Raw genomic sequence first — 26,808 nt, 5'->3', positions numbered from 1 at the left:
TCGCGGTTTTGTCTCACCAGGGGTGATGGTCGGATTTGCGTTTATCGTCGAAGTTCAGTTTATGTCTCAGTTGTTGAATATTGTTATGTTCATACACATATTTACACATGTTAAGTTTGCTGAAAATAAACGCAGTTGACAGTGAGAGGACGTTTCTTTTTTTGTTGAGTTTAAGAAACAAATAAATACAATTCAGGCGAGAATCAATATACCCCTTCGATGTGGTAGAACAGGAGACCAGTAGGCTGCAGTGTCCTGAAGTTAAGGCCACCCTCGAAGGCGTCGAAGGGAGATATCTTTGCTGCAGACCCCAGGTAGCTCTCTCCAGTGAAGTAGGCTTTACGTGACATCTGTTAGAATCCAAGACACAACAGGGACATTGTCAACTATTGTAGTTCAGTTGATTCTGTATACATCACCAATGCTTTGTCACATAGCGTTTGCTATGGACTACAGTACATACAAAGGACTCCTCAGGACAACCGCTGCTGATGCCAATAGTGCCTGGTTCCTCCAGGAGGTTAAAGTCTTTCTTCTGGAACTGGAAGCCCTTCACACAGCCCTTCAGCCCCATCAGGGAGGATAGCTCAGGCCTGGGGGAGAGGGAATATGCTCATAGTCACATAGGGCCTGCTGTCCAACTGTACTCAGTGTAATACTAATGTAATAGTCTGTTGATATTGTGTTACAATTGTCAACTATGCTTACAAAGTTAGACCTCTTAAGGTCCTTGGATTGGTGTGAGGAAGTGCACGTGTGTGATTAGATAACTGACTCACCTGGAGAGGAGAATGTGCGAGGGGGCCCCTCCTATGTAGATATCGGAAAAGGGCAACGTTTTTTTCTCATTCTCCATGGACTTCACGTGACTCTTGTCCACCAATAGAATGATCTTCTTGGAGTAATGATAGATGACTGACACCTATAAAAAGAACAGCACAGCTTAGATTGGATTAGGCCTACTGTTGACAGGAAATTGATTTCATTCACATCTCAATAGGCACACCCCTGCCGACAGAAAGACAATGGGCTGATTTAGATTTACCTCATGGTATCTTGCGTCATTGATCTGTAGTTTAGGTAAGTTACTCTCCATGACGATCGGGCCTCCGCTGAAGCCAAAGTCGTACATGAGACGTAGGAAGCCATTCTTCAACTCTAACAGGAAGAAGTTGTCCTGGAAAGAATTATTGAACAGTTTTTTCTAGAGTCATTTTACCCAGTAACATGATGCAGAAAAAGTATTGGTAAATCTCTCTATGCTCTCTGAAGAATTACAAGGCATAGCATTGCATCACTGACTGACACTATGTTGCTTGTTCAAAAATAAAGGGGCCATTTTCGCTACTATATTTACCCCGGTGACCATGAGTAACAGGATGCCGTTGTTTGCTACTGTCCGAACAGCAATGTCAAACCGGGTGACGATGCCAAATTTACCCCTCCTCTCCATGTTGTTGATGAGGGCATATCCAGTTCCGTCAAACAGGTAGCTGGCGATACGACTCTGTGAGAATGCCAGCTTATACCTGATACGGCAAAGAAAACAATGTTAGAGTTAAGTCGAAATTAAGCGACTTGTCTGAAGGAGCCTCAGATGGAGACGTGGACTCTTTAAGGGCAATATCTAAAGTTCCCAACAGAAAATGTATAGACATGATACAGTATATCATACCTGGGACAAGGTGTTGAAGCAACTACATCCATCTTGTGCGTCTGTTTGAAATTGTACAGACTGATGACATCATTATTTAAAGAGGCCAACTCGATGCAGCCCACAAAAGGAGCTAGGCTGAGTGCAGGTGGAAGCTACAAGGAAAAACAAAACATTCATAATCTTATCTTGGAAGGAAAAAGTAAATAGAGTCATCGCAATACTGGTTCAATTCTGCTGTGTCAATGGTTCATGAGTGAAGTACTGTTTACATCAATACTGTACGATGGAAATGGTCTGCTATGCATTAGCCAATGCCACAGAACTCTGATCAGAGGTTGATGTCATATCCTGTTAGAAAGTAATACCGTACCCTGACATCAGCGGGGACGCCACCCACGAAGAATACAGTGTCTTCAGGGTCCAGGTTGAACAGGGAGTAGGTGCCAGAGGCTTCGCCCTTTTGGATGAACTTCTGCTCGTCAGTGGACGTCTGACTGGGTACAGTCAGGAACACTTTTCCATGTCTGCCCAGCCTGTCAAAACAAAGACACAAAGCAGCGTGAATAATCAGTCCCATCAACACCATTACATACTGCATGGGCAGAACAGCCTCATAAATCCCTGTGAGTGGTTAGACTAGACAGATGTCCTGTCTGTGTGAATGGACGGACGGTCTTTAGCAAGGTTGCAAATCTGTACTGTATGTGCTCTAGCCAAGTTTGTCATCGCTTGTCATTCATGAAACATGTATGGCATGACAACAGACACGACAGATGTCTTGTCTAATAAGCATTAGTTGATCTTCTACCAGGCTATGCCAGTCTATCTGTGCGACTGGATCTGTTGCTTAGGTAACACACTACTGTACCTCTCCACTTTGATGAGGTTGAAGACTGGAGGCCATTGGCTGACAGGCTTTGAACCCAGTGGGATTTCAACATCTTCCCCTCCCAGGTTGTAGATGTACACCAGGTTGTCATTCTTGATGGCCAGACCCATGTAGTCCTTCTTACCCTATATGATATGTAGAAGAGAAACCAAGGTGACAGGTTTTATACAGCACAGTGCATGTATTGTAATATTGAATCCCTGCATGCGATCTTATTCAGGAAAATCTCCTAATATTTGCTTTATAAAACCAACGAAGAGTCACAGAGTACCATTTCTAAGCATCAAGCAGACTTACACAAACACCACTGCATAATTTACAGCAGTGGGAGAATCACCAGGGTAAGCAGCATCATTAAAGAGAACAGAGAGGCCCAGAGAGGAGAGCTCTGCCCTGCCGTCATTAACCTCCTGCGGGTGGGGGGTAACGGCATTTATGTAAATGAGCCCCGACTTTGGCGGCAGTGGCGCACACAACAGGCATCTCCTGGAAACCTTTTGAAAAAGGCAACTGTCTGTTCTCAAAGGCCTCTTCTGCTCACATGATCACAACAAACCATTCATCTGCACACAAGCTGCTCTCGCCCTTTTATCTCAAGCCATCCTCAGGGTCCAAGTCTGGGAACTTTCAATAGCAGATCTGGGCCAGTCTGCAACCCCCTTCTCCAACCCACCCACTTCTTGCACACAATAGAAAAACACCCCTGTATTATCGCTATATACTGGTCTATGCTAGCCTGATCCCAGATGTGTTTATGCTGTATGGCCAACTTCCAGGGTTGTGGCATGACAACAAAAGGAGTCGGTTATACAGGACAAGTAGATCTGAACCCAGCACCAGCCCAGCTCCCTATTTCCTGACCTCCCCCTCTCCCCCCAGCCTCCTCACGTTTCTGTCTCCCAGATAGAAGATGAAGCGGTCCTCAATAGGGTCCTTATCTGGGTCCACCCTGATGAACAGACTGATGGTGGTCACTGTCTTAAGGTCCGCCACATTGATGTGGGGCTGCACTTCAACCGACGACTGACCGTTGAACTTCATGGACACTTGGACCTACAGTAGGGTGTAACAAAACATGATATACGGAAAGTATTCAGACCCCTTGACTTTTTCCACATTTTGTTACGTTACAGCCTTATTTTAAAATGGAATAAATAAATGTCATTATGGGATATTGTGTGTAAATTGATGAGGGAAAAAACTATTTTATCAATATTAGAATAAGTCTGTAACTTAACAAAATGTGGAAAAAGTCAAGGGGTCTGAATACTTTCTGAAGGCACTGTATCTGTGTCATACAGGACTCGATTATGAACAAGACTTGGGATTATAGTAACACAAGACTGTACAGGGTTTTTCATTGGTGGTTGGAAGTACATTTTGGTTGTGATGTTAGTGATTGTTCAGATGTTAATATTGACCTTCTTGGCCACACTCCTGGCCTGGGCGATGAGCTCTCTGATCCTCATGATGTTGGTGGTCACGTTGTTCACTGGCTTCTTCTCAATGACACGAAGCTTGTCCAGCAGCTCAGGAACCAGCTCAGACAGGTTCTCAACTGAAAACCCCACCATGGATGGAGAGGATTACCACTTACTAGTTTGAGTGTAATGCTTAGTCATTTAGTCTTCTCTGTTGAGGATTGAAATACTGTAGAAGTGTTTATGAGTGTACTGTACCTGCTTCCCCAGCAGATACTACAGCACGGTCAAAGGCTGCAGCAGAGTAATCTTGGTTCTTCATGTTGGTGGCCCACTCCTCTACCTTCTCGTGGATGGGGGTGATGGTCTGCAGGACCTCCACGGAGCGGTTCAGGGTGCCTTCAGCCACCTCCTTGGTGAGCTCCAGACGCTTGGTGGTTCTGCCTGGAAGGTCAGAGTGGAATTCAGAACAACAAATTCAGTACCGAGATGAGGAGAGCAATCTTCGAATGGCAGTGAATACAAAGATGTGCATGTCAGAGACCCTAGATAGGCTATGGTCCAGAACAAGAATGTGTTTTACCTGGCTCAATTCCCTTGATGTCTTTCAGTACTTCCGCTAGTTTTTTGGTGTTGTCATCCATGGTCTCCTTGGTCTCCTCAATATATTTCATCTTGTCCAGAACCTCAGTTTCAACCTCTGTTGAGACAATTCACACATGTATCATTGAGGAGAACCTGTACAGCCTAGTCTAACAACAATCAGGCAATGCCCAATCTAAAAAACATGTCATACCTAATTGCTCAGAATGCAATGAAATAGATTCCTTGAAGATGTTGTCACTCTGGGTCTTCAGGAACCCCAGCTGTGTGTTGATCCCGTTGGTGGCCTGCCATAGACAGCACAGTTTTAGCTTATCAATTGAAAACCACTCTATATTAGCCTAAATACTGTATGTAGCTAACTGCTGCGCATTTCAGACAACCTACATCCTCAGCTCTTGTTGCTAAATCCAGTGCTGTCAGTCCAGTGATGTTGGCCTCTTCGATGTACTGGACTATGTTGTTGTACACATTGGCTGCATCCAGAGCCTTCTGCACGAATCCGTTGGCATCGCTGCGTTTCAGATCACTAGGTGGAAAGAAACGTACAACAACGTCAAGGTCTAGTTGGAATCTTTGTAAAGCATTAAGGGTGAAGAACATAGCTGTAGTGTTGGCCTGCTTTTAACTGTGATACTACTACTGTACTACTCATTTGTGCTTCAAGTAAAGTGGGATTGAGTGTTGATCAGTGTTGAATAATGTTCAGTGGTGGTTTTGTTCTTGAATGTGGTGTGCATTATAATGGAATAAAGTGGATAATCGAGTGTGATCGTGTGGTCTCCTCACTACTCCAGCTCGCCCGCTTGACTCTGTAGATCATTTGCATGGTCCTGGGCTCTCTGGACCAGGTCTCTGTCTGCCAGGGACAGCGCCTCAGTCTTCTCCTGCAGTAGCTTGCTGGCACCATCGATCGCAGCGTGGTACTCAGTCACGTTCTACACAGATACAGACCCCATTCCAGGACTTAACTAACAAAATTACGTCTGAATGATTCTATTTCCCCACTGACTAAACCAATAGAGAGCCAATTGACTTAAAGGGATACCTTGGGATTTTGGCAATGAAGCCCTATGCTTACCATTAATGTCCAGTCATTATGCTAATGCTAGTTAGCAATTGTGCTAATGGTAGTTAGCAACATTCTTCACGCAGAGACATACAAATGGTATTCACAAGTTCATCAGACTCTGGGGAAGAATATAAAGTGCTTCATTTACAAAATCCTGAAGTATCCCCTCAAAAGGGGAATTGTATAACCTGTTAAACTCTGAGCAGTTGTTTTGGGTCCTGTACAGGGTCTGGCAAATGTTGGTGGGTCATAAGAATGAAGTTCTTACCTTTCTAACAGTACTATGCATGTGTTTGTAGTACTTATAGTTTTGAAACCGAAATGTACTTTATGAGGGTAGTATACAATATTATGAATCGTTTAGAAAATGCCATCAGAGGGCGTCAGAGTTTGCAGCAGCGTTTTTGATCTCATGCAACTCCAAAAAATGCCCTAATATCATTTTGGGTGTCTGTTAGATTTGTCATGGATTCATACTAGAGGTCAACCGATTAATCGGAATGGCCGATTAATTAGGGCCGATTTCAAGTTGTCATAACAATCGGAAATCGGTATTTTTGGACACCGATTTTGCCTTTTTTTTTTTTACACCTATATTTAACTAGGCAAGTCAGTTAAGAACACATTCTTATTTTCAATGACGGCCTAGGAACGGTGGGTTAACTGCCTTGTTCAGGGACAGAACAACAGATTTTTACCTTGTCAGCTCGGGGATTCAATCTTGCAACCTTATGGTTAAAACCTCTTGAGCCTATGGGGGGTGCTATTTCGATCTTGGAAAAATTGGTCTCCAAATTAAACTGCCTCGTACTCAATTCTTGCTCGTACAATATGCATATTATTATTACTATTGGATAGAAAACAATCTCTAGTTTCTAAAACCGTTTGAATTATGTCTGTGGGTGAACCAGAACTCTTTCTGCAGCGAAATCCATGACAGGAACTGCGAAGGTCTGAAAATGAGGCTCTGTTCTCAGATCAGTTTAAAGCTCTGTATGTATCCTATGGGTCGACATGAACTGCACCCGCCTTCCCCTGGATGTCAGTAACCAATGAGAAGTGGAATGGAGTTTCTACGTAGTTCTCAGAGTTTATAAAAGGCCAAGGAACGAGGGGAGCTCTCTTTTCGACGTTCGTCATTGCGCAAAGCAGGACCTCAGGATGGCATTTTGAAACGCTCAGTTATCGACCTTAGATATATCCGTCTGTAATTTAATTCGATATAGGTGTTAGAAACATCATAACGAAGTTATTTTAAACCGAGTTATATCAGTTTATGCGAGTATATTGCTATTTTCGGAATTTCCTTAGTATTGCGTTTTGAGGATTTGGGCATGTTGTGGCCACATAGCTATTCTTAGCTGCTAATTCCGAAGTTGAAGACGACGTTTTACAACCAAGCAACGATTCTTTTGGACAAAGGACCACTTGCACAAGATTCTGATGGAAGCTCGTCCAAAAGTAAGAGCTATTTATGATGTTATTCCGTATTTATGTGGAAAAATGTAAACGGATTTGTCCGCCATTATTGCGGCACTAGTCTGGCTGTAACGCACACTGTATGTCTAGTAACGTTAATTTTAAAAATCTAACTCAGCGGTTGCATTAATAACTAATGCATCTTTCATTTGATGTCCAACCTGTATTTTTTAGTCAAGTTTACGATTATTTATTGATTAGATTAGGTGCCTTTCCAAGATGGCGCCGGCCAGAATGCATGACCTGTTGCCACTGATCACATTGTATAACCACGATTTGTGCTGCTAAATATGCACATTTTCGAACAAAACCTATATGGATTGTGTAATATGATGTTACAGGACTGTCATCTGAAGAATTCTGAGAAGGTTTGTGAAAAATTAATTTATTTTGGTGGTGAATACGTTATCGCTATGTTTGGCTGGAATCAATGCTGTTGTCTGGTTTGCTATTGTGGTAAGCTAATATAACGATATATTGTGTTTTCGCTGTAAAACACTTAGAAAATCTGAAATATTGTCTTGATTCACAAGATCTGTGTCTTTCAATTGCTGTACGCTGTGTATTTTTAAGAAATGTTTTATGATGAGTAATTAGCTAATACACGATGGTCTCTGTAGTTATTCTAGTCATTTTAGTGAGAGTTGTGATGGGGGCTGCAATTGTAAACTATGATTTATACCTGAAATATGCACATTTTTCTAACAAAACCTATGCTATACAATAAATATGTTATCAGACTGTCATCTGATGAAGTTTTTTCTTGGTTAGTGGCTATTTATATCTTTATTTGGTCGAATTGGTGATAGCTACTGATGAAGTGAAAATATGGTGGAGTAAGAAAAATTGTGTCTTTTGCTAACGTGGTTAGCTAATAGATTTACATATTGTGTCTTCCCTGTAAAACATTTTAAAAATCAGAAATGGTGGCTGGATTCACAAGAAGTGTATCTTTCATCTGGTGTCTTGGACTTGTGATTTAATGATATTTAGATGCTAGTATTTACTTGTGACGCTATGCTAGGCTATGCTAGTCAGCTTTTTTACTGGTGGGGGTGCTCCCGGATCCGGGTTTGGGAGGAACTAGAATTAACTAGTCCAACGCTCTAACCACCTGCTTTACATTGCACTCCACAAGGAGCCTGCCTGTTACGCAAATGCAATAAGAAGCCACGGTAAGTTGCTAGCTAGCATTAAACTTATCTTATAAAAAACAATCAATCAATCATAATCACTAGTTAACTACACATGGTTGATGATATTACTAGTTTATCTAGCGTGTCCTGCGTTGCATATAATCGATGCAGTGCACATTCGCGAAACAGGACTGTCGTTGCTCCAATGTGTACCTAAACATAAACATCAATGCCTTTCTTAAAATCAATACACAAGTATATATTTTTAAACCTGCATATTTAGTTAATATTGCCTGCTAACATGAATTTCTTTTAACTAGGAAAATTGTGTCACTTCTCTTGCAACAGAGTCAGGGTATATGCAGCAGTTTGGGCCGCCTGGCTCGTTGCGAACTGTGTGAAGACTATTTCTTCCTAACAAAGACAGCCAACTTCGCCAAACGGGGGATGATTTAACAAAAGCGCATTTGCGAAAAAAGCACAATCGTTGCACGACTGTACCTAACCATAAACATCAATGCCTTTCTTAAAATCAATACACAGAAGTATATATTTTTAAACCTGCATAATTAGCTAAAAGAAATCCAGGTTAGCAGGCAATATTAACCAGGTGAAATTGTGTCACTTCTCTTGCGTTCATTGCACGCAGAGTCAGGGTATATGCAACAGTTTGGGCCGCCTGGCTCGTTGCGAACTAATTTGCCAGAATTTTACGTAATTATGACATAACATTGAAGGTTGTGCAATGTAACAGGAATATTTAGACTTATGGATGCCACCCGTTAGATAAAATACGGAACGGTTCCGTATTTCACTGAAAGAATAAACGTTTTGTTTTCGAGATGATAGTTTCCGGATTCGACCATATTAATGACCTAAGGCTCGTATTTCTGTGTGTTATTATGTTATAATTAAGTCTATGATTTGATAGAGCAGTCTGACTGAGCGGTGGTAGGCAGCAGCAGGCTCGTAAGCATTCATTCAAACAGCACTTTCCTGCATTTTGCCAGCAGCTCTTCAAATTTGCCAGCATTCAATTTGCCAGCATTGCGCTGTTTATGACTTCAAGCCTATCAACTCCCGAGATTAGGCTGGTGTAACCGATGTGAAATTGCTAGCTAGTTAGCGGGGTGCGCTCTAATAGCGTTTCAAACGTCACTCGCTCTGAGACTTGGAGTAGTTGTTCCCCTTACTCTGCATGAGTAACGCTGCTTCGAGGGTGGCTGTTGTCGATGTGTTCCTGGTTCGAGCCCAGGTAGGAGCGAGGAGAGGGACTGAAGCTATACTGTTACACTGGCAATACTAAAGTGCCTATAAGAACATCCAATAGTCAAAGGTATATGAAATACAAATCGTATAGAGAGAAATAGTCCTATAATTCATATAATAACTATAACCTAAAAATTCTTACCTGGGAATATTGAAGACTCATGTTAAAAGGAACCACCAGCTTTCATATGTTCTCATGTTCTGAGCAAGGAACTTAAACGTTAGCTTTCTTACATGGCACATATTGCACTTTTACTTTCTTCTCCAACACTTTGTTTTTGCATTATTTAAACCAAATTGAACATGTTTCATTATTTATTTGAGGCTAAATTGATTTTATTGATGTATTATATTAAGTTAAAATAAGTGTTCATTCAGTATTGTTGTAATTGTCATTATTACAAATAAAAATAAAAAAAACGGCAGATTAATCGGTATCGGCTTTTTTGGTCCTCCAATAATCGGTATCAGTATCGGCGTTGAAAAATCATAATCGGTCGACCTCTACTTCATACTAAGTGCATTGACAATACATGGTACTCTCCCTGTCATGCCATACAGAGTGCCTTTAGAAAGTATTCACACCCCTTGACTTTTTCCACATTTTGTTGTGTTACAGCCTGAATTTAAAAGGGATTCCATTTAGATTTTGTGTCACTGGCTACACACAATACCCCATTATGTCAAAGTGGAATTATGTTTTGAGACATTTTTACAAATTAATAGAAAATGAAAAGTTGAAATGTCTTTAGTCAATAAATATTCAACCCCGTTGTTATGGCAAGCCTAAATGTGTTCAGGAGTAAAAATGTGCTTAACAAGTCACATAATAAGTTGCATGGACTCACTTTGTGTGCAATAATAGTGTTTAACCTGGTTTTTGAATACCTCATCTCTGTAACCCACAAATACAATTATCTGTAAGATCCCCCAGCCGAGCAGTGAATTTCAAACACAGATTCAACCACAAAGACCAGGGAGGTTTTCCAATGCCTCGCAAAGAAGGGCACCTAATGGTAGATGGGTAAAAAAAAGCAGACATTGAATATCCTTTTCAGCAGTGATTAATTACTCTTTGGATGGTGTATCGATACACCCAGTCACTACAAAGATACAGGCGTCCTTCCAAACTCAGTTGCCGGAGAGGAAGGAAACCGCTCAGGGGTTTCACCATGAGAGCAATGCTGACTTTAAAACCGTTACAGAGTTTACATTGTAGTTACTCCACAATACTAACCTAAATGACAATGTGAAAAGAAGGAAGCCTGTACAGAATACACATTTTGTAAAATATGCATCCTGAATAAGGCACTAAAGTTAAACTGTAAAAGATTTGGCAACGAAATTAGCTTTATGTCCTGAATACAAAGTGTTATGTTTGGGGCAAATCCAACACGACACATCACTGAGTACCACTCTTCATATTTTCAAGCATGGTGGTGGCTGCATCATATTATGGGTATGCTTGTCATCGGCAAGGACTAGGGAGTTTTCTTTTGGATAAAAATAAATGGAATAGAGCTAAGCACAGCACAGGCAATCCTAGAGGAAAACCTTATTCAGTCTGCTTTCCAACAGACACTGGGAGTCCTTTCAGCAGGACAATAACCTAAAACACAAGGCCAAATATACACTGGAGTTGTTTACCAAGATGACATTGAATGTTCCTGAGTAGCCTAGTTACAGTTTTGACTTGAAAATCTTTGGCAAGACTTGAGAATGGCTGTCTAGCAATGATCAACAACTAACTTGAAAGAGCTTAAATAATGTTTTAAATAATAATTTGCTAATACTGTACAATCCAGGTGTGCAAAGCTCTTAGAGACTTACCCAGAAAGACTCACAGCTGTAATTACTGCCAAAGGTGATTCTAACATGTATTGCATGTATTCAAACATGTTTGAATACTTATGTAAATGAGAAATATTTTTGTTATTACATTTTTTTACCCCTTTTTCTCCCCAATTTCGTGATATCCAATTGGTAGTTACAGTCTTGTCCCATCACTGCAACTCCCGTACGGACTCGGGAGAGGCGAAGGTCGAGAGCCGTGCGTCCTCCGAAACACGACCCCGCACTGCTTTTTGACACACTGCTCGCTTAACCCGGAAGCCAGCCGCACCAACGTGTTGGAGGAAACACTGTACAGCTGGCGACCGAAGTCAGCTTGCATGCGCCCGACCCTCCATAAGGAGTCGCTAGAGCACAATGGGACAAGGACATACCGGCTGGCCAAACCCTCCCCTAACCCGGATTACGCTGTGCCAATTGTTCGCTGCCTCATGGGTCTCCCGGTCACAGCCGGCTGCGACACAGCCTGGGATCGAATCCGGGTCTGTAGTGACACCTCAAGAATTGCAATGCAGTGCCTTAGACCGCTGCGCCACTCGGGAGGCCCCCAAAATGAGATATTTCTGCATTTCATTTTCAATACATTTGCAAACATTTTCTAAAAACATGTCTTCACTTTGTCATTATGGGATAGATGGGTGAGGGAAAAAACAGCTATTTAATCCATTTTGAATTCAGGCTGTAACACAACAAAATGTGGAACAAGTAAAGGGGTATGAATACTTTCTGAAGGTACTGTATTCAAAACATGCACTGAAGCAATCCATTCCATCGTAATTACATGTATAATACAGGTGACCTCATTCAGTGGGTCCAAAATACAAAGCTTTCAGGCATAGGTTAATGGTGACTGTGGTGTGTACAGAAAGAGAACAGGCCTTACCTGCACCAGGAGAACCATCTCAGCAACAGTATTCTCAGTGTCCATGATGAGGTCTTCAGCTGTCTGCAAGGTGTCATTCACAGCTTCGTAGTTCTCCATCAGTATCTGCTGCTTGGCCTGGGAGAGAGAGTGGACAGGACTGGTGACTACTTGAATACTTTCGTTTTTGTAGTACAGAGCAAAGGAGGCTGGTGGGAGGAGCTATACGAGGACAGGTTATACATTATGTGTAGTGAGTACAGGTAATGCATGTCTCCCATATGAACCCTCTTATCACAAAGTACATAAATCATAGGAACAATAATATTAAACGTGAAATGAAAATGATGAAAAATTTGTTTTTCCCCAAAGAGGCAAGATAGGGATATTTGTTGACAAAGATATAAGTATAGCACAGTAACATCGTCCTACCCCCATAGTAACCCTGGCTTTGTTTCTGTTGCTAGTGTTGACTAGTGTTGACCAATCTGCTTAGGGAAGGAAGAGCCCCAGATTATGGGAGGCCTCCTGTTTGGACAGTGCACCGTTCATGTCATTGGTTTACAGCAGAGTCCCTGATCATGGGGATAACACACACATGCGGCACTGCAGCAGCTGGCTGCTCCAAGCTCCACTGGAGCACAACCACAGTGGGCCCATAATGTCAACCTGGGCATGACAACAGGCCAGTCTGTGTTCTACAAAGAATCACAATCCCTCAGGTTGTCACACCATAATGAATAGGACCAACAGGCCTGTTGTATTGTATTTCGGATCTATAAACAGAACAGACATGCCCCAGACTTAAAGAAATGTTAAGGAGCGACTGTACACATGACTGTACACATGATCCCCAATTCAATGTCAAGCAGCTGTAGGTATTTAACTCTAAGGGGCATAGCCTCTTTATATGGGGATACGATTGTGTGGTGCAGTAATGCATCTCCCCCAGTTTGTGCCTCCGAACAATCCAATCCAACAGCTGTTTCTGTGTTACTGTTCTCTACTACTAAATACCACGGGTAATTGAGTTCTCTGGCAGACTTTGGGAACAACAACAATCCCCATACAGATGGAGAGAAATATCTGGTCTATTCCTTGGCAGGAGCAGGACAGTGTTGCTTCCCAGTGATAAAGCCAAGCTGAACTCCTGCAACATTCAGAGGGGAGATAGAGGTAGACTGCACTGAGGCAGAACTCAACAACGTCACACTCCCCCAGAGCAGGCTTGAGCTGCACTTATCTTTTTAGCAGGGCGTTCTCACAGTGAGCTGTAGTAATAAACCCAAGCGGACGAACACAGAGAGCTGGAAACCAGAGAGCCAGGGAGTCAGGCCAGCAGGCAGTCAGTCAGTCAGGCAGCCAGTAAGGAAGTCAGTCAGAGAGTCAGAGGATCAGGGAGTGCTGGGAGTCAGGGAGTCAGCTAGAGACATTTGGGGAGCCAGGACGAGAGCGGCTCCCGGCGGCACGGTTTGGGCCAAGAGGACCCCGGGGTTGTGGGAAGTTACCTCACTCCTCTGGAATTTGACGGTGTTGGCCTTGTTCATGTCCTCCGTCTCCTGGACAGTGTTGGCAGCCTTCTGGAGGATCTCCTGGGCCTCAGAGAGCTTTTTGGTGAAGCGGGAGAGCACCTCCCGTACCGGGGCCACGCGGCCTTCCGTACTGATCAGCTTCTTCTCTAGCTGACGCACGTGTCTAAGGACTGAACGACACACAAATGGGACCACAAACGCAGCCTTTTGTAACACATCATCAAAAATGTGTGTGTGTGCGCATGCACGTGTTTTCCTCACGGTCGTGGGCCTCCGTGGACTCATCGGTGGCGGTGGGCTCTCGTGGGGACAGGTCCAGTTTCTTCATCAATGTCACCATGCCCTCGGCCATGGCCGTCTTCTTTCTGATGACCTCTGGGTCCAGGTCCTGATGGACACTGTAGAGCTCCCAGTCACTGATCATTTCTGTGAGACACAAACATAACAGGGAGCACATGGTGAAGGAAGGCTGGGATATGACTGAGGCCGCGTTACCAGAAGCACCCCACGTAAACTCAAACGCTGATAAATGGATGACAGTAGGAAATACAGCAAAGGTGATTTGGATTCCAATCTTAAGCCAAGGCGCCATTCAAAAGTTATTGAATATCACATATCAACATTTAGAACATACCTAAAAGCCTTAATAATCACGGGGAGGTGGACAGTACTCAAAGAGGCATAGCAGTGTAGCTTTAGCAGGCCTAAAATTACCTTCAATGAGTAGGTTGAGGGCGGTGAGGTTAGTGGTCAGCTCGTCAGCCAGAGTGACGCTTTGTAGTGTGTCTTCATCCACTCGGTCCCCCATGGACTTCACTACACTCTCCTGGCCCACCACAAACACCAGACACATCAATGACATAGTCAAGACAAACACCACAAGAACACACAAATCAATCACACAGTCCGGACACTACCACTACAGCTCAATAAAATAGATTTGATGGCTCTGAGAGATAAGCTAACTGATCTACACTCCCCTACGTATTTATTTGGACAGTGAAGCTAAAACATTCTTACTGGCTCTATACTCCAGGATTTTGTATTTGAGGTCAAATATTATTTTCTCAGGCGACAGACAGTACAGTGTCACCTTTTTTTTTGCTAGGGTATTTTCATACATATCTGTTTTACCGTTTAGAAATGAAAGCACTTCATGTATCTAGTCCCCCCATTTGAGGATGTCATAGATATTTGGGGAAATTCCCTTATTAGTGTATTAAAATTGGTCAAAAGTTTAGTAATCGGCCCCATATTCCCAGCATGCAATGACTACGTCAAGCTTGTGACTCTACAAACTTGTTGGATGCATTTGCAGTTTGTTTTGGTTGTGTTTCGGGATTAATAGAAATGGTTTTCTGCAGGTGGACTTTATTTCACCTCCAGAGTAATGTAAACAGTGAAAGAGGGAGGAAGAGGAGTGATGAAGGTGTCCTCTTACTGTCTCTGCCAGATGGTTCATGTCTGAGAGTAGAGCAGCACTGGCCTCCTCCAGCTGCCCTGTCTGTGTCCTCATCATAGATGACTTATTTCTCCAGTTCATAAACTGAGTCTGAAAACAAAACGGGAGAAATTAGATACACTTACACAATACTATTACAACACAGTCAATGCATGTGAGAATTGTGTGATGTGCACTGTACGATGGTTGGTGTATTGGTTGGTGTATTGGTTGGTTAGTTAGTTAGTTGGTTGGGTGGTTGGTTGGGTGTTTAGTCTGTGAGATTTGCTAATATCCAGTGGCTTTGTAATAGTTAAACTGCTGAAGTTGAGTTTCTTATTTCTCTTGTTTAAATCAGAATGAACTGATAATATAGGTGTGTATCAACATGATTGAGTCCCGACTATATCAGCGTGAGCAGAAAGAGAGGCTGTACTCTACCTGCAGACGGTGGGCGGTGTAGTTGTAGTACTTGAGCCGGTCGTTGGCTGCAGCCCCAGTGGAGATGTTCAACACACTGACCTTCACCTGGTCCAGCGTCTTATTGGATAGCCTCAGGTCACCAATCAGGTGCCAGATACACTCATCACAACCTGATAGGAGGGAGGAGCCAAATGAGGACAAATTATTTTCTATGTAATTTCCCCAACATCACATCAGTCCAACACAAATAAATAGTTGTTTACGATGAACTGAAATGTCTTTTATTTCTAACCAGGCCCTCTTACTGATGTTGCAGGGGTTGACCATGGCTGCTTCTGGCAAACACTCCCCAGTGTGCATGTCACAGTGCCCGCTAGCACAGTCACATTCTGGATGGAAGAAACAGACACACACATGCACCTCATATAGCTACAGTTGATTACATGTGGAGTTCCTTTGATCAAGTCGAATGCTTTATCAGCTGGACATGTGAGAGTCAGTCTGGGTACCAAAAATATGATGGAACCCATGGTGAGTATTATGTCTGGGAAGGAGTGGTGCTGCACGTGCTGAGTGGTTTGGTACTGGCTCTGAGCTTGTATTGTATATAGCTTCCTCTTTTAGTTCTTATTTCTCATGTTTTGTACTTTCTTATCATTTATACTTTTGAATACTGCGCTGTTGGGTAGGGCTTGCAAGTGAAAGATGCAACATGCTGAAATCGCTCCGCCATTGCCTGGATGCTAAAATTCAAAAAGTTCGGCCTAATTTCAGTTTATGTGACAAAACAATCTATGCAAAGTGTAGAGAATCATTGTACCATCTAAACCACTGTGGAATAACTTTTCAATAGCCAAAAATATTGTATTTTCAGCTGTTTGAAGCTGGTGTACAAAAACGAAGGTGAACGACGCAAAAACGAAAGTTAAGAATGGGAAGCATAGAAATAGCGTAATATATCTACCGCTTCTTAGACTTGCTTTCAATGAGAATGACAGATCTACAACTCACATTTCTATGTGAATTTGGTTGGGTCGCCCGAAAGTTACATTGCAGCTTTAAGCATTTCACTGTACTTGTGCATGTGACAAATAAAACTTGAACTTAGTTCCCTGGTTCTCTATAATGTGGCTGTGGGATGATTTTGGCAGCTGGCCAGATCAATTGGGGCTGGGTGGTGATGTCAGAGGAAAGTCGGATGCTAGCTGCAGTCTGTCCTTGTGGTCATGTACAGATGTGTACAGCTGGCCCCGGGACTGCAGATTGCAGCAGATGCCTGCCTGACATCATGTATGAGTGGGTGTGGGAACAGTGGACTGGCTAGTTAGCTGCAGTAAAAACTCTGGGGAAAACAACATCGGTTCCGAATGTTTGACCAAACTGGTCTGGGTGGTTTATGTTCTTGAGTATGTGAAACTCAGAGAGAGTGATTTTTTGACATGTATGACAGACACTAGCTTTTGGTTCCATCATTTCCTGCATGTTGGTGATTGAGACGGGAGTAGGGTCACACATGACTTACTCTGGCACCCCGAGGGGCCGTAGTTCCAGTGGTCTGGGAGGCAGCGCTCGCAGTATCGGCCTCCGGCCCCTGGTTGGCACTGGCAGCTGTGGGTCAGAGGATGACAAGTAGGCCGGAGACCGGCAGCCCCACAGTCACACCTCCGGCAGCCCTGGCAACTGTTGAAATCTGTGTGACCCTCCTAAAGCACATTATAGACACAAGCCTTATAGTTAGTTATGCTTGTTGTTGTTGTTGTTCATGCTGTTGTTAACTACATGTTCACAGTAGCCTAAATGATTTTGTCTGCTCTCTTCTACACCTGCTTTGCTTAGTTATCAGGAAAGACGGTGTGAATGTGTGTCTACATGGTTGTACGGCTCGCCTTGATAAGGCCCTTGAGTGACTCACCTCACATCGGTCACAGAGTCGACCGGTGACACCAGGCTTACAGTGACACGTCCCGGTCCTGTCGTCACACGAACCTGTCCCGCACTTGCTGCACTCACACGCTGTAACACACGACACACTCATAGTTAATACAGCGCGGGTCACAGAAGCATGACATGGTCACAATGGAAAAGGTTATTTTTGTCCTTGCGGAGGACAATACAAATGCTAATCCTGCAACAAGGAGTTTCCCATGTCCATTAGTATTCTATGACGTTTTCTACAAGTGACCAGAAGATCGACTCTATTGTCTCGTAGAGTTACTAGAGCTTGACTTTCCGTGATGCTATTCTTCCACCGATGTGCACATGCCACAAGGTTATCTTTGTTGTACTGCACTGTCTCTGAGGCATGTAGGCATTAGAGCATGGCAGCCTGCCAAACTATGTAAACACACAAAATAGACTTTGTTTCACATTGAGCTTTGTAATTGGCGTATGTCTATAACACCCATTATGAGCAACACAAGGGGGGATTGTTAGAGCTCTATTGAAGACAAAGCCATAGTAACCCTTTAAGACAAAGAGCAAGGTAAAAGCAGGGTTCAAATACAAAGTTAAGCATATTACTGCTCATGAACATATCTTCACCCTCCAGACAAGTGGGCATTATCTTTAGACGTATAAAAATCTATTTTGTTCTCTATGTTTTTCCATGGGTAGTCTTCATTGACAGTAGGGCTGACTTATATTAGTGGAGCAAAGGCCTTAGAGTAAGTCGTGTTTAATAGTACTCTTGACAAGTTGGCACGCACCTCTGCAGTTCTTGGCACTGATGGCATCACCGTAGAAACCCGGGGCACACCGTTCACAGTTGGCTCCAGCCGTGTCCCCCCAGCAGTTCTGACAGAAGCCGGTCACGTTGTGGCATTCATTGAAGATGTGGTTGGGGTCCGAGTTACCGTTACAGTCACACCTCTTACAGGAGTCACCAATCACCATGGGGTTGCCATAGAAACCCGGAGCACATCTGGGTGAGGAAGACGCAAGGCGATTGCCAATAATTGTTTGACTTAGGATGTCTTAATCACTTATACTGAAACATCATTGTTATTTGAAAGCATTTCCAAATATTTTCCTTTCAGGTTCAGAAAAATTGGCCCATATTCAAAATGTAGAAATAGGTGGAAATGCAAGAGTTTCATTTGTGGCTACTTGAGCTGATTTAATGTTATGAGTGTAATTGCTCCCATGGTGGAGTTGCAGTAACTCATGGTTGTGGCCAAGCCAAGTCCCTGTCAGCACTGACCTCTCACAGTAATGTCCAGCATAGCCCTCTTGGCACTTGCACCGTAGGATGTTACTGCTTCTGTCACAGTGCTGTGCAAAGCTGGCCAGACACAAAGGGGAAAGAATGTTAGTCAGTGAGCTCTGCCCGCCAACACACAGCCCACTGGGCACAGACGTCACTTTAACGTCTAGTTCCGATTTACATTTGGTTGAGACGCCAACTAACGTGAATTAAACATGAAATCAACACAAAATGGCACCATGTCATTGGATTTAGATTACAACTTGGGTGAGAGGAAGACGAAATTCCTTTACGTTGATGACTTTTGGCAAATTCAATCCGTTTTTTTCACGCTGATTCAACGTCATCAGATTTGTATACATTTTTTTTATGACGTGGAAACAACGTTGATTCAACCAGTTGCCCAGCGGGAGGCTTCTCCCTGCAGGGCCGACACAACAGGGTCTGGAGGTACGGGCGGTGTGGCTTACTTGTTGGAGGGGATCGAGAGGGGACAGGCGCACGGCCGGCAGGAGTGTTGTCCGTATGTGTTGACGTCAGGCATGTATCCATCTTCACAGATCTCACAGAAATCCCCAGTGGTGTGGTCCTGACATGACTGTATGGTAGGGGAGAGTGGGGTATGTTGAGCCAAAGGTGTAAGTTGAGCTACCCTTGTTTCTAGGAAACCATACACAAAGTTCATAATTTGACCAAATATTTAGGAAGAGACTATCCTTTCATGGAGCCTGTGAAGTAAGTTAGGTCCCAAAAAATGTATTTTCACCAAGTCAAAGAAATGTATTTGTGTTAGAGGTTTCATGATGCTTGTATCTAAACCAAAGTAGATCATTTTAAGATTGTTCTATACATTAGTTCTCTATAAGCTTCATATAAGGTCCTAAACCTAGCATGAAAGGGCATCCTTGTGGCTGTGTGGGCTAATATAGTCAAAATGTTTGCCTTGGGGTAAGTTGAGCAAATGGAAGTGTTTTCTTCCCAGGTGTAATGCAAGGCATTATCGCTGGGATTTGAGGTAACAACAGAGCCTAGCCTATGTTAAACGTGTTTAAAAAAGTACAAAGTGTTTGTTTGCTGCTAAGCCGGTGTAAAAAGATGCTTAAAATGATTAAAATACCAAAATTATTGTGATTGTGTTGAATTGTGTTTGGGAAATAAAGATAAACATGGTTTTTAAAAGGTAGGGGTAATATTTATTTCAGTACATGAAGTTGTAGGCGGTTTAAGTTACCCTATCCCTCGGCTCAACTAACCCCATACCCGGAGTAAATTGTGCCAAGAGGCCACTTTTTTTTGGACAAGCTACATTTTCAAAACTGTAATGTTTACATGAATTCTGATTATTTCCAGGGATACGCATCACCCTAAAATATATGTAGATATCTTTGTGAGAAAGAATACTATATTTCCCTTGACGGAGTGATATTGAATATATATATATTAAAAAAACTCTACCCAAAAGAGTGTAATCTAGTTGAAATCTATTACTGATATAATAGTAGATTGTAATCTAAAGATTATAATCTATTACACCATAGTGTAATAATGATTAATCAAGAGGATGTAATACATGGGACAATACTTACTATACAAATGCCGGTGATCTCCTCACAGGTTTCTGAATGGCCTTTGCAGTTACATGGTAGGCATTTGTTCTGGTTACTGAGGAAATATCCTTTTGCACACACCTAAGAGAGGGAACATGAGGGAGATTTTTGTTAACAGAGTACAACCTCAGTTTCCCACAAATACAAATTTGCCCCTGAACCTGATCTGTCTAAAATGAACCAGTTCAATGGCTGCAGAATAAGAAACACATTGACCAGAGAGCAGCTGGGTTCCTGACGTTAATGCCAAGTTGCTAACGAGGCACTCTATCATTCAACAGCAATTTCAGAAAGTAGAGCACCTGGAATCGTTTTGGCCAGACTGGCTTAGGTTGTCTGTCATCAATGTGATACAACGTTCCACTGTTTTCCCACAACATCTCTTATCAAACACACTCGCATTCCTTCATGGGAGAAGATGCTCTCTTATTCAGCTACTGTAAGATGTCAAAGTTAAGCACAGTACTTGATCAGGGAAAAAAGTATTACATACTCGATACTGCTCTGTAATATATTTACAGAACGTCAGTTACACAAAACATTTGTGCCAAATTCACTCTGCCACTTTCTATGCCACTGGTAGTGCTGTGGATTAAAGTGCAGGGATGTGGGAACGACAGTCCCAGCTCCGACACCTCTAGAGTTTCTCCCTCACACGGCCTACACGGAATTTATGAGACAGTACTTTTAGTCATCCCACGTCTAGTACATGTAAATCCACTTAGAGGGGGTTTCCTGCTGCAGTGTGATGTCAGAGTTCAGTAACCCCTCTCCCCACCCCTTCCTCCCCACACACACATCACTTTGATCTTCAGTCACCCCATTCAAAGAGCGCACTGATCATACAATACCACTCTGTTCATATTGGCCTACTGTAAGAATGCCAAGTTTGCCCCCTTGTTCCATCCAGAGTGGCTGGGACAAATACATCATACAATCCAGTGATACTGTATGCTCCCAGTTGTGATGCATATTTTCCCTTGATTTATTCGTGAGCAGGCCGTGAGACAAAGAAATGCCTCTCCAGTGAACTAATGTGGAACATCCTGTGAACAGCAGTGCCTTCATGACCAGGGCAGATTTTTCCCTGTAGCCCCTTCCTTCCTGTGGCTTTCCTGACCTATAGTACACAAAGTAAATAAGAACAGACTTATACATCATATTGTTACGATGTTATATGATGTCCTGGTTATAGTTCAATCAATTCTACTGACCTTGTGCACGCACACATACAGCATGTTTGCATGACAATTGATGACATACTTTTTATTGAACCTTTTATTTAACAATTAACACATACTAAAGAGTAGATGTTAGAGGCCAGACATAATGTAAAATGATCTGACTGGGTACTGGGACGATAAGCAGTCTAGAGATCCATATCACAGATGAGGCCATTGGACATGGGTTCTAAGTCCACCACAGAATGTTAGTCCACCGGTTTTAGCGGTGGCTGACAGTGCTGAAGAATGAGCCTTCGTTGCTAATGACTGGATTTAGATTGATTAGCTGTGTGACACCCTGTGACGGGTCAAACAGCTGGACGATGCATACACAACCAGACCCATGGGACAAGAGGTTCCTGGGAAAGATGGAGCAGAATCAGCAGATGGTTTAGTGTGGGATAGGCTGTGTCCCAAATGGCAACCGATTCCCTACACAGTGCACTACTTTTGACCACCAAGGCCAATACAGTAGGGTTCTGGTCAAAAGTAGTGCACTATATAGGGAATAGTGTGCCATTTAGGACTCAAGTGTGTATACAACCCAGTAGCCTTTACACCACGTCATATCTAATTACATTATTTCCTGTTCGTATTAATGCTTTCATTCAAATGTAATTTAGTTTCGGATCCCCTTTCATTCAAAAACCAAGCCCAAACTTTGGGTGATATTTCCCCTGGGCATAGGGAGTAATCCTGAGAGACTGAAAATGAACCCCTCAATAAGAATTCACAGCATGGTGAATGCTCTATTCCGCTCCTAAATGGCACGAACATTGAAATAATGGACATCTGTAGCCTTCTGGTCCACTATGAATGTCCTCTGTAATGTGAGCAATTTCGGAACTTCTTCTCTCTGTGCCCACTACCGTAGAGAACAAAGATTGTCATTCACCATGCGGTACAGCCTTTCTGTGTTTCATATGTAGCAGCATGTTCCAAAGACTATGTCACTGGGTCCCACTTCTAACAGGACTGAACATTGTTAAATGGTATGCGTTTATCACTAGCTGTTCATATCATGTGTTCAGAAGTGGTGTAGGAGGCCTATGTTATTAGATTCACAAGATTGACCATGAGTCTGCCTCTGGGACAGCACTGAATAAATACAGTGGGTTTTAGCTCAGGCAACAAAAACACAAGAATTGGCTTCAAACAGGAATTCAGTCCAAAATCTACATCTCTTCAGGTCTGAGGCTGTGGGACTGTGTGGCTGTGAAATCCCGCTCTCTTTGCAATGGGAACAACAAACCATATGCCACCCTGATTCCACTCCTCACAATAAGGGGCAGATAGCTTATTGACTTTGGCCCTGGTGAAGGCTTCGGTCCCTGGCTTAGTGGTTAACTCCTCGGAAGACACTGGGGGGAAAAGGGCCTGGTTAGGTCATGTGAATTTCCTCATAATCCAAAAACAGAGCAGAGACGATATGTCTGCAGTGGAGAGGCCTCATTCTCCTCATGGGACAATGGTATTCGAATGCTCACAGAACAAGTAAACAATCTTCACATTTCACAAGAGGCGGAAGATCGTTCAATTCTCAATTGAAACACTATGGGGGGTCTGCTCCCTGCCCCTCCCCCACACAAATCTAGCTATTCAATTCATTGTTCTTACATTAGTCTAGTTTTGGACACCATTGTTTTGCCTGTGTCCCCCTGAGATAGAAGAAGGCACCTTTAAGCTCGATGCCCATTATAGGGGTCCCTATTGTCCCCACAAACAGGAAATACCAGCCTGTACCCAGTCTACCCACTATAAATACATCAACAGCATGTCACGTATTGTTTTTCATGCTCTTTCTGCCCGCTGTGTTCACTCTATGTGTGTTGCTCAACACTTGGCAGCTGGTTTCCATTAGGGCCCTATCGGGGGGCCAGCGGGTGCCAGTGGAGAATGGCACGGCCCTCATCGAGATCTCGGCTGGAGCTCCTCCGCTAACAGCCCGACCCCAGGCGGAACACAGAGAGGGTTGAGACGCAGAACTGAGTGGCCAGAGTGCGGCCATAGAGATATAGATCCACACAGCAAGATCCTCTCACACCCAAACCACCCCAGCACTTCACAAATGTCTACGAAGCACACTGACTAACTCACAAACCTGTCTGTCTTACAGTGGCTCTCAAATCTAAACCCGTCAGGGTTTAGCTACAGAGGCATTCAGCACAAGTCTTTGACATGACACAGTCCAAAGGATAGGACTCTTTCCACAGTCGTGGAAAAGTTTGTAACAACAACAGGCCCTCTATATTTAGCTGTGATAAGGCACTGGAAGCCTGCTATGCATCCTGTACCAGCCAAGCAGAGGAAAAAACTAAAAGTCTGGTCTTACTTTTACCACCGAAAGCTGTTCCAAATCTAAACCGTTGGGAGCCGCTGGGCAGACGATCCCTGAGAGGATGATGGAGAAAAGAAGGGAGAGGCATGGCAGAGCTCTAGTAGCAGACATGTCTGTGTGTTAGTCCAGTGGAGCACTGCTCCCTCTCTGTCTCTCCCTGTCCCGTCTGTAGTGAAGTCTCTCTGGGACATAGGCAGCTCTCTCCCTCGCTCCACTGCACCCGTTGGTTTCACTTTTCCACTGGTCCGACCTCCAGATGCGGTGCCTGCGCCAGCCCAGCCCCAAGTCCTGTAAACTGTGTGGACTTCCTCCTCTCCCTCCTCCCTCTCTCCTCTCGAACTCCCCCCTACGCCTCCCCCAGCGGACCTGCCTCTCCCCAGAGCCTGAGCTTAAATCACATACATATGGGAAGTCTGGAGAGAGTGGGAGAGATGGGGGGAGAGAGAGGGGTGGTTTGAATTGAGAGAGGAGGGGGAGAGAGAGAGGGGAGAGAGAGGAAGGGAGGGAAAGAGAGAGGAGGGGGAGAGAGAGTGGGATAGGAGATAGTCGAATTGAGAGGGGAGAGAGAGAGAGGGGGGAGAGCGAGAGGGAGGGAGAGAGAGAGGGGGAGAGGGAGGGGGAGAGAGAGGGAGAAAGAGAGAGAGATGAGAGAGGGGGGAGGGAGAGCAATAGAGAGTTCACTAGACTAGTGTGTATGTCCAGCAGGCAGGCAGACAGACAGTGTAGTGTAGACATCCAGACGGCATATCTACCGCTGACTGTCAGAGTCACATTGAGTGTTGTCTGGCAGCAGTCGCCTCCGTTTGCAGGGTCCGTGTGTGGCACCCTTTCACCTTGGGGGCCTGAGCAGCAGACACAACCCCCAAACCCCCTCAGACCCCTATCCCTTCCCCCTTTGCTCCACTCGTCCAGGAAGAGAGGGCAGCCGGAATAAGCCTCAGCACTCTTGTCTGTAGGACAGGCTGAAGGAAAACCAGCTGCCCTCCCACCCCTTCTCCTCCACCCCTCTCCCTTGCCGGCACCGCCTCTATGTTTGTTTACCCAGGTCAGACCGTCAAAGAAGGTGATTCATTTATGAAAAATGTGTAAGGGTCAGGATGCTTCCACACACCAGGAAGAGGCCGCTAACGGACTGACTGACTGCTACTTTCAGTCACAAAGGAAGTATTGTTCTGTGTATCTGTTTTTATGTGTATGGGCATTTTCAATGCAGGAACTCAAGACTATAAAGAGACATGTCATGCTGGACATTAGATTGTGACAGGTGTGATTTTGTTCTCGCTTCATGTTTCTGCCTACAAAGAGCGTGTTGTAAGCCGTTCCAAATGCGGCTGAGTTGTGCCATTGGTCCTGACTGAACCATGTGGAAGTTATATGTCTCAGATGACCAATAAACAGGTTGTCAAATTCCATTGATGCATGTTAGGGATGTTCCTTTCGCGCAAGAGCAAAACAACCCCACAACAACATGGCAGTTAACCACTTCCACTTGAATGAGACACATCAAAGGAGAGCAAACCCCAACCTTTATAATATGCATAGGGTTTCTCTCTCACACACACAGACACAGCACACACACTGCCTTATGTAAGGTTTGTGAGAGGCAGAGAGCTCATAATATGTTATTATAACCAAAAGCAGCAATTCAGCGTTCTGAAACCCACAAGCTCTCAGCAAGGTTTGTCTAAACTCAGTGAGCCTCATGTAAACAAACTTCTCTGGCTGCATGTTGAAGAGGCTGTTGAGGAGACTGTGAGTCTCCTCTTGGTCCCCGAGAGTCCCTCCCCCGTTTGCCCTATTGCACATTGGTATTCTCAGCAGAGGGTCTAAACACAGGGGGAGATCACTCACAGGGCATCATCGCCTTCTGGAATAATCTGTGGGCTTCACAGAGGTTCACTCCTTCATGGGTAAATCAGTCTGTGGTGGTCTACACTGCCTCATTCAGCCCACTGAGCCCAGGAGTCACAGCAAGGCCATCAATCTGATGAAAAGCTTGGAATGAGGCTCCCTGCCCCTCCTCGCCCACTGAATACTACAGCAGTCATGACGCTGCTGCCCTCTGATCAAAAGACTGAAAGAGATCTGATGCATGGTGCTGCCGCCACCTGAGACACTCAGTTCTGCATTGTTCATTGGTGTTTAGTGATGTTGTTCTGCGTGCCCTACTGCTTTGAAAGGATCATTTCACTGCTCTGAATAATAAGGAGATGAATTAGAGGCTACTGCCAGCACATTATCTAGGTGTTTTGACAGAGACAGATGCTATCTAACCCCAATCTCCCATTTATCTAACATTTTGGCCTATCTAACCTTCAGTATGGGCTGAGAATGTCATGGTACTATATGGAGAGGGAGTCTTTACTGCTGCACATGAGTGCGTGGTTGATTAAAGTGAAGAAGCGTTTGTTATGATAGATCTTTTCCCTGGCTGCCTGGGCTTACCATGTGGCAGAGAGTGAAAGAGGATCTCCTAGGCTCAGCCACACAGCTTTAAGGGGCAAGGAGGGAGACAAACAGGGGTGAGGGGGTGAGGGTTGACCTCTCAGGGCGCTCTTGGACTCTCTGATCTCCCTCTCACTCCAGGAGAGACCGTAAAGCCAGTCTGCGTCCCTCTTCCTCCCTACTTTATGTGACCCTGCTAAGCCTAACCCTATCATGGTGGAATGAGGTATACATTTCACAGGCGAAATGACTTGGGGTTAGGTCTAGCACCCGAACTGTTTTCAAAATGAACTCGAGGACGCTGCCTGCTCAGTTGACCATAGACAAGGAAGTTGCAGGAAATGAATTATCCATGTAT

General features: G+C 44.0%; 1 protein-coding gene across 1 annotated transcript in view; it reads right to left on the bottom strand.

Annotated features, from left to right (window-relative positions):
* The window catches only part of LOC120019664 (laminin subunit alpha-4-like), a 34,304-nt gene extending 10,003 nt beyond the window's left edge, over nt 1–24,301 (bottom strand). The window contains exons 1-29 of the mRNA XM_038963037.1: nt 24,000–24,301; nt 20,424–20,525; nt 19,308–19,435; nt 18,835–18,915; nt 18,341–18,555; nt 17,548–17,648; nt 17,158–17,338; nt 15,941–16,024; nt 15,654–15,805; nt 15,213–15,323; nt 14,486–14,597; nt 14,033–14,197; nt 13,748–13,941; nt 12,261–12,377; nt 5,360–5,508; nt 4,958–5,099; nt 4,764–4,857; nt 4,551–4,667; nt 4,226–4,411; nt 3,968–4,104; nt 3,435–3,599; nt 2,526–2,671; nt 2,028–2,190; nt 1,676–1,809; nt 1,358–1,529; nt 1,046–1,177; nt 780–922; nt 464–593; nt 213–350 (exon numbers count right to left, since the gene is read on the bottom strand). Coding sequence (XP_038818965.1) covers nt 213–350; nt 464–593; nt 780–922; nt 1,046–1,177; nt 1,358–1,529; nt 1,676–1,809; nt 2,028–2,190; nt 2,526–2,671; nt 3,435–3,599; nt 3,968–4,104; nt 4,226–4,411; nt 4,551–4,667; nt 4,764–4,857; nt 4,958–5,099; nt 5,360–5,508; nt 12,261–12,377; nt 13,748–13,941; nt 14,033–14,197; nt 14,486–14,597; nt 15,213–15,323; nt 15,654–15,805; nt 15,941–16,024; nt 17,158–17,338; nt 17,548–17,648; nt 18,341–18,555; nt 18,835–18,915; nt 19,308–19,435; nt 20,424–20,525; nt 24,000–24,116 — 4,008 coding nt within the window. The 5' untranslated portion in view covers nt 24,117–24,301. The remainder of the gene's footprint in view (nt 1–212; nt 351–463; nt 594–779; nt 923–1,045; nt 1,178–1,357; nt 1,530–1,675; nt 1,810–2,027; nt 2,191–2,525; nt 2,672–3,434; nt 3,600–3,967; nt 4,105–4,225; nt 4,412–4,550; nt 4,668–4,763; nt 4,858–4,957; nt 5,100–5,359; nt 5,509–12,260; nt 12,378–13,747; nt 13,942–14,032; nt 14,198–14,485; nt 14,598–15,212; nt 15,324–15,653; nt 15,806–15,940; nt 16,025–17,157; nt 17,339–17,547; nt 17,649–18,340; nt 18,556–18,834; nt 18,916–19,307; nt 19,436–20,423; nt 20,526–23,999) is intronic.
* Between the last annotated feature and the right edge of the window lie 2,507 nt (nt 24,302–26,808).

Source organism: Salvelinus namaycush, chromosome 24, assembly GCF_016432855.1.
Source record: "Salvelinus namaycush isolate Seneca chromosome 24, SaNama_1.0, whole genome shotgun sequence".
Classification (NCBI taxonomy): Eukaryota; Metazoa; Chordata; class Actinopteri; order Salmoniformes; family Salmonidae; genus Salvelinus; species Salvelinus namaycush.
Note: the sequence above shows the minus strand (reverse complement) of the source record. Positions and strands in the feature narration are given on the sequence as shown.